The sequence below is a fragment of the Chiloscyllium punctatum genome, chromosome 6 (assembly GCF_047496795.1).
Source record: "Chiloscyllium punctatum isolate Juve2018m chromosome 6, sChiPun1.3, whole genome shotgun sequence".
Taxonomy (NCBI): Eukaryota; Metazoa; Chordata; class Chondrichthyes; order Orectolobiformes; family Hemiscylliidae; genus Chiloscyllium; species Chiloscyllium punctatum.
Genome location: NC_092744.1, coordinates 19871640 through 19887581, shown reverse-complemented (window position 1 = coordinate 19887581; position 15942 = coordinate 19871640). Strand labels below are relative to the sequence as shown.

The following is a 15942-nucleotide window of genomic DNA, read 5'->3' as shown; positions in this document are numbered from 1 at the left end:
GGGAGTGTTCTCTGATGATTGCATAATGCATAGACCATCCCCAACTTATGAGATTCTGAAACACCTGAAGTTGTAATGGAGAAAGACCTAGATAATACGGAGACTTGGGCTGAGAAGTGACAAGCAACACTGATGACACATAAATCCTCAAAAACTGCCATTTCCATCAAGAAATTAACCAATCAGTTCTCATTGTAGGTCAATGGCTTTAACATTACTACAATTAATAGCCTGAGGCCTACAATTGACCAGAATCCAAAATGAGCAAAACATGTCAGTATATTAGCCACATGAGCAGGTCATTGGCTTATAATTCTGTACTAAATAACTCATCTTCTCTGCCCAGCAGCTGTCCACTTTTTAGACGTCATAAATGGGAGTCTTATTCATATTCTTCACTTGGTTAGATGATTGTTACTCTGGGAACATTTGAAAGTTTTGTCACTATCCAAGCCAAAGCAGCCTGCTTGAACTGAGTGGTAAGTATAGAGCCGGAACCATTTGGGGATATTTTCTGGCAGCTGATGTCCTTACTTGCAAGCTGGAACAGAGCTGCAATGCATTTAAGGTGGGTTGGGAACTGTGAAAGACTTCAGCCCTCTTTGTTTTTGAAGCAACAATACTTTGGTGAACAACTAAACATTGCTAATTATTAGGGAGACTGGGTAAAAGCAGGAAGGATAAGAAAAGCAGTTAGCACAATTGTATTTAATGCAGGGACATTTCAAATGATTTCTCATCCATCAACGTAAGCTCTTGACCCTAACCGTGGATAAGTAGCCCATTGGATGCACCATCCATCACATTCAGCATGTACTCCCTTAACCGCTGGTGCCCAAGAGCATCCAAGAACATCCTGTACAAGATTCACTGTAGTGCCATTGTTCTTTTGATGACATTTCCTACTCTCTCCAATCTAGAAGATTATAAACAGCAGATCACATGAAAATACTAGCACCCACAATTTTCCTTTTACTGGCGCTGATTGGTAGGCCAATCAGTTCCGATTGATTGATGCATTGTTACCATCATGGCAATTATGGATAGGAACTTTAGAAGGGAGAAATTCTTGAATATATTTCTTTTGCATGCATACCCTGCATATCTTGAGGTAAAGCCTTCAGCAAGCACAAACAAGCACTTTTCAGTGCCTCCTATGGTACATTGAAATAAATGTATCTCTGAACTAGGAGGTCTGATTCAAGTCCCATCTACTCTGCAATAACATTTCTGAACAGGGTGACCAGAAAATATTTAAGTGAGTACCTTAGCAGCTCAACTAATGATCTTAAATAGATCAATTCCTGCTTAATAACCAAATCACAACTTGTGGTTGTCACTGGGCTCTGACACTCAAAGATGATATTGTGCTGCATCCAGGAGGCATATCAGGCCCAAAGGTCAGTGAAACGCACCACTCACAAAGCCACTACATCAATAGAACAATGGCACTACAGCTAATCTTGTAAAGGATTTTCTCAGATGCTCTTGGGCACCAGCGGTTAAAGGGGTACATGCTGAATGTGATGGATGGTGTGTCAAGTGGGTTTCTTATCTCTGGCCAGGGCCAAGACTTTAAGTTGATGGATGAGAAATCATTTGGGATGTCCCTGCATTAAACAGTTTTGGTAACTTGATGTGCAGGTGAATGAGACCATTTTCCCTTCCAAATAATTTGATAAGGCAGGCAGTTTTCAAACCCAAAAGTGGTAGCCTTTGGCACATTTGCGAAATAAACAAACAATAATTTGACCCAAATTCACATTGGCGGAAAGAATTTGGGATCACTGCATGGAGATGACAATACTATTCTTGCCATCAGCAAATGCAGCCGCTAAATCCCACAATTCTTCTATTGGACGACCACTTCAGAATTCCGAGGACGCCATGGCGAAACGCTAACGGGGAGGATGTGCAAACTCCACACAAATAGCTGACCGAGGCTAGAATCGAACCCGAGATCTTTAGTCCTGTCAGGCAGCAGTGGACCCATTGTGCGACCATACCACCTCAATTCGATTGGAAGTACCCAGGTGCAATTGCTTCCTTCCAGATTCTCATACTGAAGAAAGTGGTGATGTGTTTTCTCCAGGGACTAGCCAAGTAATTTGTTGATGTTCAACGGAGTTTGAAAACGATTCGACACATATAAAGGCGATTTTCATGGGAATAGCTAGAGTCTATATATATAAAAAAATCAGTCATCATACTATTAAGGCGAGGACAATTACTTGCCCTGTCAAATATGCATTGTTGGTTTCTTTTCACGATAATTTCTGTTGTTACCCTGGCATGGTCTAGTAATGAGCAGGCTTGCAAACGTTGGGGTAGGTTTGACTTACTGGGCTTGTCGAAGGATGGAGATATCACTCTGGGTGGAATTTTTGATGTGCATTCTTATCACGTTGAGCATCAGCGCCTCTCATTCGGCCATCACCCGGAGCCGGCAAAATGCTTCAGGTTAGTTTGTGCCATTAGATACTCTAATTTGTTTCGTAAAATGGAAATCATCTGCCCTCATGCTGCGTCACATTCTAAATTAATTCGTGAATTTAAGATTAAAAAAACATCGTTAACTTCATTTTTGCGATCCGTCCCAAAGTGCTTTAGAACTAATCAGGTACTTTTGCAATCTAGTCAATGTTGTAAGATTGGTAAAACCTCGGTCAGTGTATGCAACGCAAGCTCCCACATTCAGTCTTGTAATCAAAACTCAGAAACGTCTTTTAGCATTTTAGAATGAGGGATAATTAACGGAGAGAAAATGTGAAAGCACTCTTAATTTTCAACGAAATACTTCGATTGGGTCTAAGGAAAAAAAATGTCGGGGGTTCCTTGAAAGTCGTGTTTGAAACTGGGCAAATTGTCATGTCTGATTCCTGATGAAGGGCTTTTGCCGGAAACGTCGATTTTCCTGCTCCTCGGATGCTGCATAACCTGCTGTGCTTTTCCAGCACCACTGATCTAATGTCTTTGATTAATGTCTATTAAGATTTTGTGCTGAAGGTCTGCATGAGAACATATATCCATTAACTTCCAATTTAGAGATAGCGGTGCGGCTTCTTATTTATTTAGCTAATAATAGCTATGTGGTGGTCCCTCATTCTTTTTTCCTGTGTTTTTTCTTTAAAGTTTCTTCACTTTCTCTGCAGCTTTCAGTTCAGACCTTTCCGTTTTGCACTGGCGATGATTTTTGCAATCGAGGAAATAAATAACAATACAGCTCTACTTCCTGGTGTCACTCTGGGATACCGCATCTACGATTCTTGTACGTTGACCCCGTTTTCGGTAAAAGCAGCTATGGCGTTTCTGAACAAACTTGAGACAACTGTGCCCTCTACTAACTGTAAAAGCTCCTCCACTGTTTCTGCGATTGTTGCTGATGCTGGATCCACGCAGTCTTTAGCAATAGCACCTTCCATCGGTACCTTCAGAATCCCTATGGTAAGAAATGGCATTTATACAATGTGAACAAATATGTGAAAACAGTATACGATTTGATGTTAAGTGCACCATTGAATCCATCGTCAATCCAAACTTTGCAATGTTTATGGGTGATCCAAACGCACGAAATTTTCAGTTACATCCCTATTAGGATGTTCATTCGGGACGCGCGAGACCTGCTAATACAGCTAATATTGATTGTTGTTGGGCTCGGTCTAACCAGAGATTTATAACAGGACTATTATTCCTCTTCTTCAAAGATTCTGCTTTGAAAGTCTCATTTCAGAATCTTAGCGATGAATAGGAAGAAACTATGGCAAGAGAATGTTTAAAAATGATTACGAAAATCGGTCATATTGGTTCATTTTTACCCTTTCTGAGATGCGGACAGTGCTGGGAAAATCAATATTTGTTTCCAGTCCCCAGTTCCACTTGAGTTGACTTCCTGGATCACCTGCGAATGAGATTAAGAGTGGATTACATTGCATGGAGCAAAAACCGATATTGCAGGAAAATCTCAGCAGGCCTGGCAGCATTTGTGGAGAGAAATCACAGTTAACGTTTCGGGTCCAGTTACCCTTCATCAGAACGTTACAGGAAAACACATGAAGTGTGGATATTAGTGAACTATGGGAAGTTTTGTTTTACTACAATTTGTGGTCCCCATTACTGGGGCTGTCTTATACACCCCTGTATTCGAAATGTACTCCTTGAAGTTAATCTGCACTGTTCACATGCCGATGACATCTGCACCTTCACCCTTTGCCCATAAAATATCCCAAATAATTAAACTAACTATTTTACAGAAGCTTTACTTAATTTTAATCATCCAGTCCATTGATGCTATCGCGATCTCTGGGCAAAATAAGCTGGCATTCTATCCATAGATCGGGACACTATCACTGTGCCACAAGAGCGTTACAACATTTTTATTTAGTACATCTGTTTGTTAATATTTCGGTGTGTTCTTAACAGGAGCAATGTTAACGTAAATTACGATTGATCAGTCCAGCCAGTACGAACCTGAAGTGTAAAAGAACTTTACTTGCTACAACAGTTGTCCGTTTCAGGTTCTAACTGAGACCTTAACACGTTTATTGGAAATAGCTGATCGGGGAATGAATCCTGTGGTTCGTTTGTTTTACTTAATTGCGTGCTCTCGGCATTGAACCGCGATTTAAAATAAAAACAAATAATGTCAAAAACATTGGTCATGCCAAGCACATCTGTGGAGAGAGAAACCATTTAAAAGGTTGACCATGACAGCGTTCCATCAGTAAATTCAATGTCAGTCTTGGCAAAAGAAATGAAGACCACTTGAGCCAAAACTTAAAGTTGATAATTGATTCTGGGAACAGGTCACATTCAGCCGGGTAATGATTTCAGCAAGGATTCGCTCAGCACCTTCAAAAGTGAACTAATGTCATCTTGAATTCAGCACTGTGGAGTTGAGTATAGGAGTTGGAAAATCATGTTGAGGGTTTGCTGGACATTAATGAGCCCTCTCCTGAAATACGGTGTCCAGTTTTGGTCGCCAAGTTAGAGGAAGGTGAAGATTAATTGCAGTGGGTTCAAAAGGTGCAGTGGATTAACCCAGAATGTTGCTAGCTGTTAGTTAGAAAAAAAGGCTGGGACCTTTCTTATTGGAGGTAAAAACAATGACTCCAGATGCTGGAAACCAGATTCTGGATTAGTGGTGCTGGAAGAGCACAGCAGTTCAGGCAGCATCCGAGGAGCTTCGAAATCGACGTTTCGGGCAAAAGCCCTTCATCAGGAATAAAGGCAGTGAGCCTGAAGCGTGGAGAGATAAGCTCGAGGAGGGTGGGGGTGGGGAGAAAGTAGCATAGAGTACAATGGATGAGTGGGGGAGGGGATGAAGGTGGTAGGTCAGGGAGGAGAGGGTGGAGTGGATAGATGGAAAAGCAGATGGGCAGGTAGGACAAGTCCGGACAAGTCATGGGGACAGTGCTGAGCTGGAAGTTTAGAACTAGGGTGAGGTGGGGGAAGGGGAAATGAGGAAACTGTTGAAGTCCACATTGATGCCCTGGGGTTGAAGTGTTCCGAGGCGAAAGATGAGGCGTTCTTCCTCCAGGCGTCTGGTGGTGAGGGAGCGGCGGCGAAGGAGGCCCAGGACCTCCATGTCCTCGGCAGAGTGGGAGGGGAGTTAAAATGTTGGGCCACCGGGTGGTGTGGTTGATTGGTGCGGGTATCCCGGAGATGTTCCCTAAAGCACTCTGCTAGGAGTCACCCAGTAGTTGAGAGGTGACCTTACAAATTTTTACATAGTTATGAGGGCTATAGATAGGGTTAATTGTAGGTGGGAGTTTTTTTCCATATGAGAGGTGATTCCAAAACAAGGGAGCACATTTTTAACGAGACAGCAGAGAATTTAAAAAAAGACATGAGGGGCAAGTTTTTTATTCTACAGAGGATGGTTTGCATGTGGAATGAGCTTCCTGAGGAAGTGGTGAATGTGGGCACAATTACACTGTTTAAAGGCATTTGGATAAGACCACAAAAATGAAATGTTTTGAGGGTTCTGGTTCAGGAGCAGGCAGGTGGGACTAGTTTACTTTGGTTAAAATCAACTAATAGAAAGTGAGGACTGCAGATGCTGGAGATCAGAGTCAAGAGTGTGATGGTGGAAAAGCATAGCAGGTCAGGCAGCATCTGAGGAACAGGAGAATTGACAGTTCGGGCATAACCCTTGATCAGGAATGAATCCTGATGAAGGGTTTATGCCTGAAACATCAATTCTCCTTCTCTTTGGATGATGTCTGACCTGCTGCACTTTTCCAGCACCACACTCTCGACGAGTTTAGTTTGGGTTTAGTTGTAACAAAAGGACTGTTTCCATTCTGTTGACTGTACGAGTATGACTCTATGTCTATGACTTTGTGACGGCGCCTGAGATAACGTTTTGTTTTAGTAGGGATAAAAACAAATCAGGAGGCAAAGACTGAGAAAAATAACTTACATTTCATTAATCACTCTTGTGCTATCAAATCCAATGCAAAATTCAAAAAGATGGATAATCAGATAACTATTCCCTTTTGAAACTAAGGAAGTGTAAAATGAAAATATAAGCAACATTGTACGTGAATGAAATATGAAGAAAGCCTGCTCAGTAGCGAACAATGCGATAAATAGAATGCTAAAGAATTCAACAGAGACGTTATGTTTTCAGTTGAAGTACATTTAATTTAAACGACACAGTGTATCGGTTTCGGCTCACTGGGGCATATATAATTCATGCCTGAGAGACAGTGAGCTTAATTTCGGTACCAGAAGCCAGATGAAACTCTTCAAAGTTGCACTTTGGTACATTGAATTTTTTTTTAAAAATTGAACATGGTATTAAAGAAATAAAGGGTTCGATGAAGAGTAATTTCATGTTTGGGCAAATGGCGCAAAGTAGCTCACATAGAATTAGTCACGTATCCTACACTGTGCGTTTCTTTTTCCTCCATTGACTTCAATGAGAAGGAACAAAAGGCGAGGTCGACAATGGACACACAATACGATAATAAACAAAGTTATAATTATCCTTAAGATACCTGGAGACAGAGCAGAGACTGGGAGAGAGAGAGAGAGAGAGAGAGAGAGAATATTCAACTACTTTATTCATGTTAAACTGAGGATTGAACATGATTGCAGCTAGGACAATCCAAATCAAGAAAGAGCAATCCTTGAAATGAATCTTGGGTGTGGATATTTGAATGAGAATATTTGAAAATTTTGAAATGAGCAAATAGATGTTTTATTTTATTATGCATTTAAGAGGCCCAATCCTGTAAACACGGTGTGAAGTGAAATCTTTGTTCTTCTCCAGCAATGTCTATTCCTTGAACAACCAGAAAGTATATCATGATGAATTACAAATTATAATCGAAACGCAAATGCTTTTCCTTTCTTTGTGACAGGTTAGTTATTTTTCTACGTGCGCATGCTTGAGCAATAGAAAGGAATATCCATCATTTTTTCGAACAATACCGAGTGATTACTATCAAGCCAGAGCATTAGCCCAGCTGGTGAAACATTTTGGATGGACCTGGATCGGGACAGTTAAGAGCGACAATGACTACGGAAACTATGGAATGCAAGCCTTTAAAGAGGCAGTCCAACAATTAGGTGTTTGTATAGCATTTTCCGAGTCGTTTCATATAGCAGACGCTCGACAGAAGTTACTGAAAACAATTGACACCATCAAAACCTCTTCTACAAAAGTTGTCGTTGCGTTTGTCGGTGACACAAACATGCGCACTCTGCTAAAAGAAATGATTAGACAAAATGTCAGCGGCATACAGTGGATTGGAAGTGAATCTTGGATTTCCACGTTGCTTCTTCCTCCGGAGGAAAGTAAAAAGATTGCTTCTGGTGCAATTGGAATTGCAATTCGCAAAGTCGGTATACCGGGGTTGAGGGAGTTCTTGATGAAAGTTCATCCATCCCTGTATCCAGGGAACCCCTTGGTGAAAAAGTTTTGGGAAAGTTGTTTCGGCTGCACTCTAGGTGGTGGGAACAAAACAGATTCTCGAAAAAACGAATCCGGTCTTAAGAAATGCACAGGGAGAGAAAATCTACAGAATGTACGAAACGAATTTACTGAAGTGTTGGAGTACAGAGTCACTTACAACGTGTACAAAGCAACTTATGCTATAGTTCACGCACTTCACAATATTGCATCGTGTAAAGCTGGGGAAGGACCTTTCTCCAATAGGAGCTGTGCAAATGTTTCACATTTTCAAGCATGGCAGGTAAGGAACGTTTAACAAAGTATGATGACCGTATTTACATATAAATCCAATGTCGTCGAATTCACGTTTGATTTATTACAACTGATGGAAATGTATTCCGATTTTGTCTTTAAGTTACTGTATTATATGAGAACAGTGAATTTCATAACCAAGATCGGCGAAAAGGTTCATTTTGATGAAAACGGAGACCCTGTCCCGTCATATGACATTGTAAACTGGCAACCAAATGGCCTCGGTGCTCTTGATATTGTAAATGTTGGGCACTATGATGGGTCAGCTCGTGCTGGAGAGGAATTTTCGATAACAGACGAGGCAATTGTTTGGGGTGGCAATCAGAAGTCGGTAAGCTTTGTACAGAACCATCACTTTTCAAAAACAGGTTAATTTTATGTTCAATTTCCTTTGCCTGAAATTGAAAAACGAACTGGTGGTTGTTGTATCAAATAGGCGCCCTACGCTATAGTGTCTATTGCTTGATGTTGAGTAAAATTGCGATTTAGGAAGCATTTTTAAATGGAAAAGATCTGCTCACTAATTCGAAAATCACTTCTCTGAATCAATGCAGAATGTAAGACCAGAGAAGTATTTAATTTTTACCCATTTCAACAGCAGAATATGTTTGCTCATAACTGATCTAGTGAGAAATGACAAAAAACTAAGACAGTGAAACCTAACAAGAATTATAAATGCACAAATGTCTTAAATGACACTAAGTGAATGAATGAATGTTTGAACAAAGACATAAAAGTCTGAACACAGTGAAAAGATGTTGAATAGGTTTGAAAACAACATTCAGAAAGCAATGGATCCATTAGTTTGATGTCAATGGACATTATGGTTTATGTTCATCTTGTTCACAAATACACTTTTGACACACAATTGATAAATAATTGCCATCACCAACAAGGGAGGGTCTAATCACCTCCTTTTAATATTCAACAGCATCAGCATCACAGAATCCCATGCTATCAGTATCTCAGGTGATTTCTCCAATGAGAAACTGAATTGGACTAATCAAATAAGTTTTGTGACCATTAAGCGTTAGGAAACCTGCAAAAGGTAACTTTCCACTGCACTCTCCAACACATCGTGATCAAGGAACTGGTCAGGGCTGTGATAGAATCCCCTCTCTTGCCTCGATGGGCACAATTTCAATAACTCTGAAGAAGCTTGACACCATGTCGGAAAATCAGCCCACTAAATCAGCACCAAACCCACACACATCCACTTCCTCCACCACAGATGCTCAGTAGCAGCATCTACAAGATATACAACAAAAATTCAACAATGCTCTTTAGGCAGCACCTTTCAAACCCATACCCATTTCAATCTATAATTATGTTTGCAACAACTCCTTAGGAACGCCACCAACTGGAAGTTCCCTTCACAGCCACTCACCATCTTGACTTGGGCATAGCTCTCAATTCCTCTCTTTGATATTGGAGGTCTACCTACAGGAAAAGTCTTGCAACAGTTCCTGAAGGAAGCTCAGAGGCAACTAGGGATGGTCAATAAATGCTGGCCTCATCAGAAAGGTCCATATTACATGATTCTTTTTTTCTGAATCTGGTCTTCTTTCCAGCAATTAAACAACATTACTGCAAAATATGTTTGATTTTATTTAGTTCATTCCCAGTTTGCTTATTCAGTAATAAATGAAGCAACTCCAAAGATAAATCATGAATGCAGTAACAAGAATTGTAATTCCTCACATTCCAGCGCATGAATCTCCAAATACAGAATATTATGCTCCACCATTTTTGCCACCTATTGTCAGACCCCACCACCAAAATGATATTTCCCTTCTCACCCCTAACTGTGTTCCACAGAGATCATTCTCTCTGTGACTCCCTCCTTAGGTCCATGTTCCCCACCAAGCCACCCTCCACCTGGCATCTTTCCCTGATGGCTGGATGAGGTATGAGGTGCAAAGCATATGCACAAACCTACTTCCCCACCCCCCCCCACAACCAAACCCACCTCCGTACAAAGCCCTAAAGGATAATTTCAAATCCCACAGAGATTTTCCTGCCAATCCACCCACATCATTTACTGCATCCATTGCACTCTATGTGGTCTCCTTCACGTCAGGGAGACTGAGCACCAAATTGGTGAGCTTTTCAGGGAACATCTCTTGTTCTCACACATCATTCAAGCCCAACACCCTGTGGCCAAATGCTTCAACTCCCATTCTTATTCACCCAAGAACATCCAAATACTGGGCCTCTTCCAGCACCAAATCAAAACTACCCACTGACTGGATGAAGAAAACCTCATCTTTGGCTTTTGGACCCTACAACCACACTCCATCAACATTGACTTGGAAACCCACCAGTTTCCAAGTTTCCCCATCTCCCACCTCAGCCTAGATCCAACCCTCCAACTCAGCACTGCCCTCTTGACCTGACCTACCAGTCAATCTTCCTTCCCACCTATCCACTCCATGCTCCCCACCAACCTATCACCATCACCTCCTGCTTGCATTCTCCAATTGCCATTCCACCTGCCTTCATCCAACCCAACTCCCATACCCAATTTATCTCTTAGCCCCCTTACCTCCCCACATTCACAATAAAGGATTAACACCTGACATGTTAAGTTTCCTGCTCATTGCATGCTGCCTGACCTGCTATGCTTTTTCCAGTACTGCACTTTTCAGTTTTGACACTCCAGTTCCTGGAGTCCTCGCTTTCTTCTATTTCACTAAAGATTTCGTGGTTCTGCAGCTGCAAACCTGTTCCTTATTGTGGCTTTAAAATGGAATATTATGAGGTCACAAACCATACCATTTCTTTAAAAAAAAAGATGGTTCCAACAAATATAAAAAAGTGGCTTTTGAACTGTATATCAGACTGAATGTTGTACATTTTCCGCATGGAATTGCTAGTATTATTCCACCATTGTATTCGTATTCATAATCAGGTTCCTAAAGCTGTTTGTTCTGAAAGCTGTCATCAAGGAACAAGGAAAGCAGGAAGAAAAGGGCAACCCATTTGTTGTTTTGATTGCATACAATGTGCACAAGGTGAAATAAGTAACATGACTGGTAAGCAAACGCCATAGCCAAAGGCATTGCTGCTTAAAATTGATGTCTACATTGCACAGGCTTCAACTTTCTTCATATAATGATCAAGATGTGTATTGCTTTTTAGATTCCGTTCATTGCATAAAATGTCCACTGGAATTCAAAACTAATGAAAGACAGGATCAGTGTGTTCCCAAGGAAATCGAGTTTCTTTCCTTTTTCGAGACGTTGGGAATCATTCTGGTGATACTGGCATTGTTGGGAGGCTGCACCACCATTGGCACATTTGCAATATTCTACATCTACCGACACACTCCGATTGTTAAAGCTAATAACTCTGAATTAAGCTTCCTTCTTCTTTTTGCCCTGACACTTTGTTTTCTGTCTTCAATTACATTCATTGGGGAACCTTCAATTTGGTCTTGTATGCTCTGCCATGTAGCTTTTGGGATTAGTTTTGTTCTTTGCATTTCTTGTGTATTGAGTAAAACAATTGTCGTGGTGATGGCATTCAAATCAACGCTTCCCGGTAATAATATGATGAAGTGGTTTGGACCAAGACAACAACGGCTGATGGTTTATATCCTTACTCTGGTGCAATGTGCAATATGTACTACCTGGCTAATTGTATTTCCACCTTATCCAATGAAAAACACGAGTCACTCGAATGAGATAATCGTGTTGGAGTGCAATGTAGGATCTTCATCAGCCTTCTATTGTGTGCTCGGTTATATTGGATTTCTGTCCGGTGTGTGTTTTGTGGTAGCTTTTATCGCTCGACAACTTCCAGATAACTTCAATGAAGCGAAACACATAACATTTAGCATGCTTATCTTTTGCGCAGTTTGGATAACTTTCATTCCAGCTTACATAAGTTCGCCAGGGAAATATGCTATTGCGGTTGAAGTATTTGCTATTTTGGCTTCCAGCTTTGGTCTTCTTATTTGCATTTTTGCTCCAAAATGTTATATTATTCTTCTGAAGAAAGAAGACAATACAAAGAGGAACATGATGGGCTCAGTGGCTTCCAAAAAAAGCTTTGAAAATGTTTATACGTGAAGCACTCATTGTTCCGTAGGCAATTATTTTGTCATAAAGATAGTGAATGGCAATTCCATATGGAAACGGTAAAGTTGAATGTGTTACCAGCATCTATTTTTCACAATGAAACAAAGCCACAACCACCAACAGGAAGTGTAATTTTAAAGTTGCGCTGAAAACTGAGACCATTTATATACATTCCTCTGATTTTCATTTAGCCAGAACTGAAAATCATGTGTGACCTATATTTATTTAAATTTGGATCAAAGTCAATTTTAGTTTCCTCTTCATGCCTTGAATTTCTTCATTGCATAGAGTTTTGATTTGAAATTTGTATTATCTATCAAATAATAAAAAAATTTTCTCATACTTGGCCTGTTAGTATATTTTCTCACTGAGATGGTGTTAATTCATTGCTGATTTTAAATTAAGCATATTCAATGCTTAATTCATTCCTAAAATGGTTGATGTTTAAAATTTAGGCTGTCATATGCTGCACATTTTTTAAAACCTAATTGAAACCAATAGAAATAGGAAATTGTTGTTGTCAACACATTTATCCATTACTTATGCACATCAACATGTCTATGAGTATGAATCATTTTCTTTCCAAGTAAATATGTCTGAAGTGTTGGTGTTCATCATGAGCAAAATTACAGAAAAGAGTTATTGCAACATATGATGATTAAATATTTAATTTGAAATTAAAACTTTAATGGTGAATAGGTGTGCTTAATTTGGAAATCCGACTTATCTAACTTACTCTGTTCGCCTTGAGATATTTTGGAGAGCAGTGGCCCAGCACAGCACAAAGCACAGGTAAACTCAGGTTAGTTTTCCTTTTTAGTTTTACAGCCGTTAAGATGGCAGTTAGGGTAGTCGCTTTTTCCTCCTGCGGGATGTAGCAGATCAGAAAGATTTCTACTGCCCATGATGAGTACACCTGTGGGAGGTGCACCCAGCAGCAGGTCTTGGGAGACCGTGTTAAGGAGCTGCAGCTGGATGCACTCAGGATCATTCAAGATGCTGAGCGCTTCATTGATAAGAGTTTTAGTGAGGTGGTCACATGTGAGGTGCAGGCAGAGAGTTGCTTATTGACAACCAGGCAAAGGGAGTAGGTAGCAAGTGCAGGAATCCCCTCTAGCCATTCCTCTCAAAAACAAGTATACCGTTTTGGATACTGTTCAGGATAATCACCACGAGGGGAAGGTAGCAGTAGACAGGTTGGTGGCACTACAACTGGCTCTGGGGTACAGTGAGAAAGGGGAAAGGTAGTGATAGGAAACTTGACAGTTAGGGGACAGATAGAAGATTCTGTGGTCGCAGGCAAAAATCCAGGATGGTGTGTTGTCTACCAGATGCCAGGGCCCAGGAGGCCTCAGAGCAGCTGCTGAACATTCTCAAGGGTGAGTGTGAGCAGCAAGATGTCATTGTACACATTGGCACAAATGGCATAGGTAGAAATAGGGATGAGGTCCTTCACAGAGAGAGAGAGAGCTAGAAAAAAGTTAAAAATGAGGACCTCGTTGGTGATAAGCTCTGGATTACTTCCAGTGACATGAGCTCGTGAGGGTGAGAACAGGAAGATATGCAGAATGTGTGGCTCAAAGATTGATGTGGGGGTTGGGATTCAGATTTTTAGACCATTGGGATCTTTTTTGGGGTAGAGGTGACCTGTTCAAAAGGAACAAGTTCTACCTGATCTGGAGGGGGCCAAAATCTTGGTGCCCAGGTTTGCTGGTGCTGCAGGGGAGGGGTTAAACAAAATTGGCAGGGGGTGACAACCTTAACATCAGGGAAGCAATTACAATGCTTGAAAGAGGTGCAGTAATCAGAAATAGTAAGCTGAAGAGACAGGTTACACTAGAACACAACAGGGAGCAAGGAATGCTTCTTTGGTGGATAGGTACATGGGGCTAGGAAATTATAGCTATTACAGAAACATGGCTAAGGGAGGGACAGAACTGGTAGCTTAATGTGCCAGGGTACAGGTGCTTTAGGCGAGACAAAAATGGTGAAAGGAGGGAAGAGTGAATTGCATTTTTGAGAAAGGCATATATCGCAGTATAATCAGAGATGAAATAATTCAAGGATCAATCAGTGTGGCTTTATGATTAGAACTCAGAAATAAGCAGGAGATGGTGACATTTTTAATGTTTTCTATAGGCCCCAAATAGTCAATGGGATTTAGAGGAACAAACCTGTAGAGAGATTAACAAGATTTATAGGAGCAATAGGGTTGTCATAGTAGGGGATTTAAATTTTCCTAACATAGACTGGGACTGCCAGCGTGTTAAGGGCTAAGATGGGTTGGAATTTGTTAAATGCATTTAGGAAAGTCTCCTCAAGCAGTAGATAGAGGGTCCTACTCAGGAAGGGGATAAACTCAACCTACTCTTAGGAAATAAGGTAGGACAGGTGATGAAGGTGACAATGGGGGAGCACTTTAGGACCAGTGACCATAGTTCAAATCTTAAAATAGTTATGGAGAGGGACAGAATTCATCCATAGGTTCAAGTTCTAAACATGGGCAAAGTGAATTTTGATGAAATTAGACAGAAGCTTGCAGGGCTTGACCGAAGTAGTTTGTTTTCAGGCTAAGGGATCTCTAGCAAGTGGGGGCCTTTAAAAATGAAATGGTTAGACTTCAAGGTCTATATATTCTTGTGTGGGTAAAGGGCAAGATTGGCAGGAATAGCAAACCATGGCTGACAAGAGATATTGAGGCTTTGACCAGAAAATAGAAGGAGGCGTGACTCAGGTGCAGGCAGCTGGGATCAAGAAAATCCCTGGAGATATACAGGGAATATAGAATTTCCCTGAAGAAGGAAATCAAGAGGGCAAAAGGGACCACCAAGTAGCCTTGGCTGAGAAAATTAGGGTGAATCCAAAGAGGTAGTTTAAGTATATGAAAGGAAAAAGAATAACTGGAGAGAGAGAATAAGGCCCCTCAAGGACCAAAGTTGGCATGCATATGTAGAACTGCAGGAGATGGGTCAGGTTCTCAACGATTATTTCTCTTCTGTGTTTACCATGGAGAAAGACATGAAGACTTGGGAACTTGGGGAAGTTAGTGGTATATCTTTGGGACAGTCCATAACACTGTAGAGAAGGCTTTAAATGTATTTGAAGGTGGCTGAATCTCCTGGTGCTGTCCAGATAAAGACAAGAACATTGCAAGAGACGAGAAAAGAAACTGCAGGGGACCTGGCTGATATTTTTGCATTATCATAAGCCATGGGTGGGATCCCGAAAGACTGAAGGGTAGTGAATGTTTTGCCCTTATTCAAGAAGGGCTACAAAGAAAAGCCTGGGAGCTATAGACCAATAAGCATAATGTCTGTTGTGGGTCAGTTACCTGAGAAGATTCTGAGAGATAAGATGCATGTGTATTTAAAAACATAGGGTTTGATTAAAAGAAATCAACATGGCTTTGTGAGTAGGAGATTATGCCTCACAAATTTGTTGGAGCTTTTTGATGAAGTGACCAGGAAGGTTGATAAGATTAGGACGGTAGACTTAGTAGTCTACATGGATTTCAACTAGGCCTTTGATAGATTTTCACATGGTAGCCTGCTCTGGAAGGTAAGGTTGCATAGAATCCAGAGCTACCTAGCAAATAGGATACAAAATTAGCTTGATGGTAGGAAGCAGAGGTTAATAGTGGAATGATGC

At 40.9% G+C, this 15942-nt stretch overlaps 1 protein-coding gene across 1 annotated transcript; it reads left to right on the top strand.

Annotated features, from left to right (window-relative positions):
* Positions 1 to 3159: 3159 nt before the first annotated feature.
* On the top strand, positions 3160 to 12285 carry LOC140478600 (extracellular calcium-sensing receptor-like). The gene is made up of 5 exons (XM_072571820.1): positions 3160 to 3444; positions 7368 to 8201; positions 8316 to 8543; positions 11124 to 11247; positions 11354 to 12285. Exons 1-5 carry the CDS (start codon positions 3187 to 3189, stop codon positions 12283 to 12285), a joined length of 2376 nt encoding a protein of 791 aa, XP_072427921.1. The 5' UTR covers positions 3160 to 3186.
* Positions 12286 to 15942: the final 3657 nt, after the last annotated feature.

Excerpts from the sequence above, each read along its gene's own strand:
- LOC140478600 (XM_072571820.1), top strand. The coding sequence starts at position 3,187 with ATGATTTTTGCAATCGAGGAAATAAATAACAATACAGCTCTACTTCCT. Across the intron at positions 8,544-11,123 it reads GGGGTGGCAATCAGAAGTCG|GTTCCTAAAGCTGTTTGTTC; the intron begins GTAAGCTTTGTA and ends ATTCATAATCAG. Across the intron at positions 11,248-11,353 it reads TGAAATAAGTAACATGACTG|ATTCCGTTCATTGCATAAAA; the intron begins GTAAGCAAACGC and ends ATTGCTTTTTAG.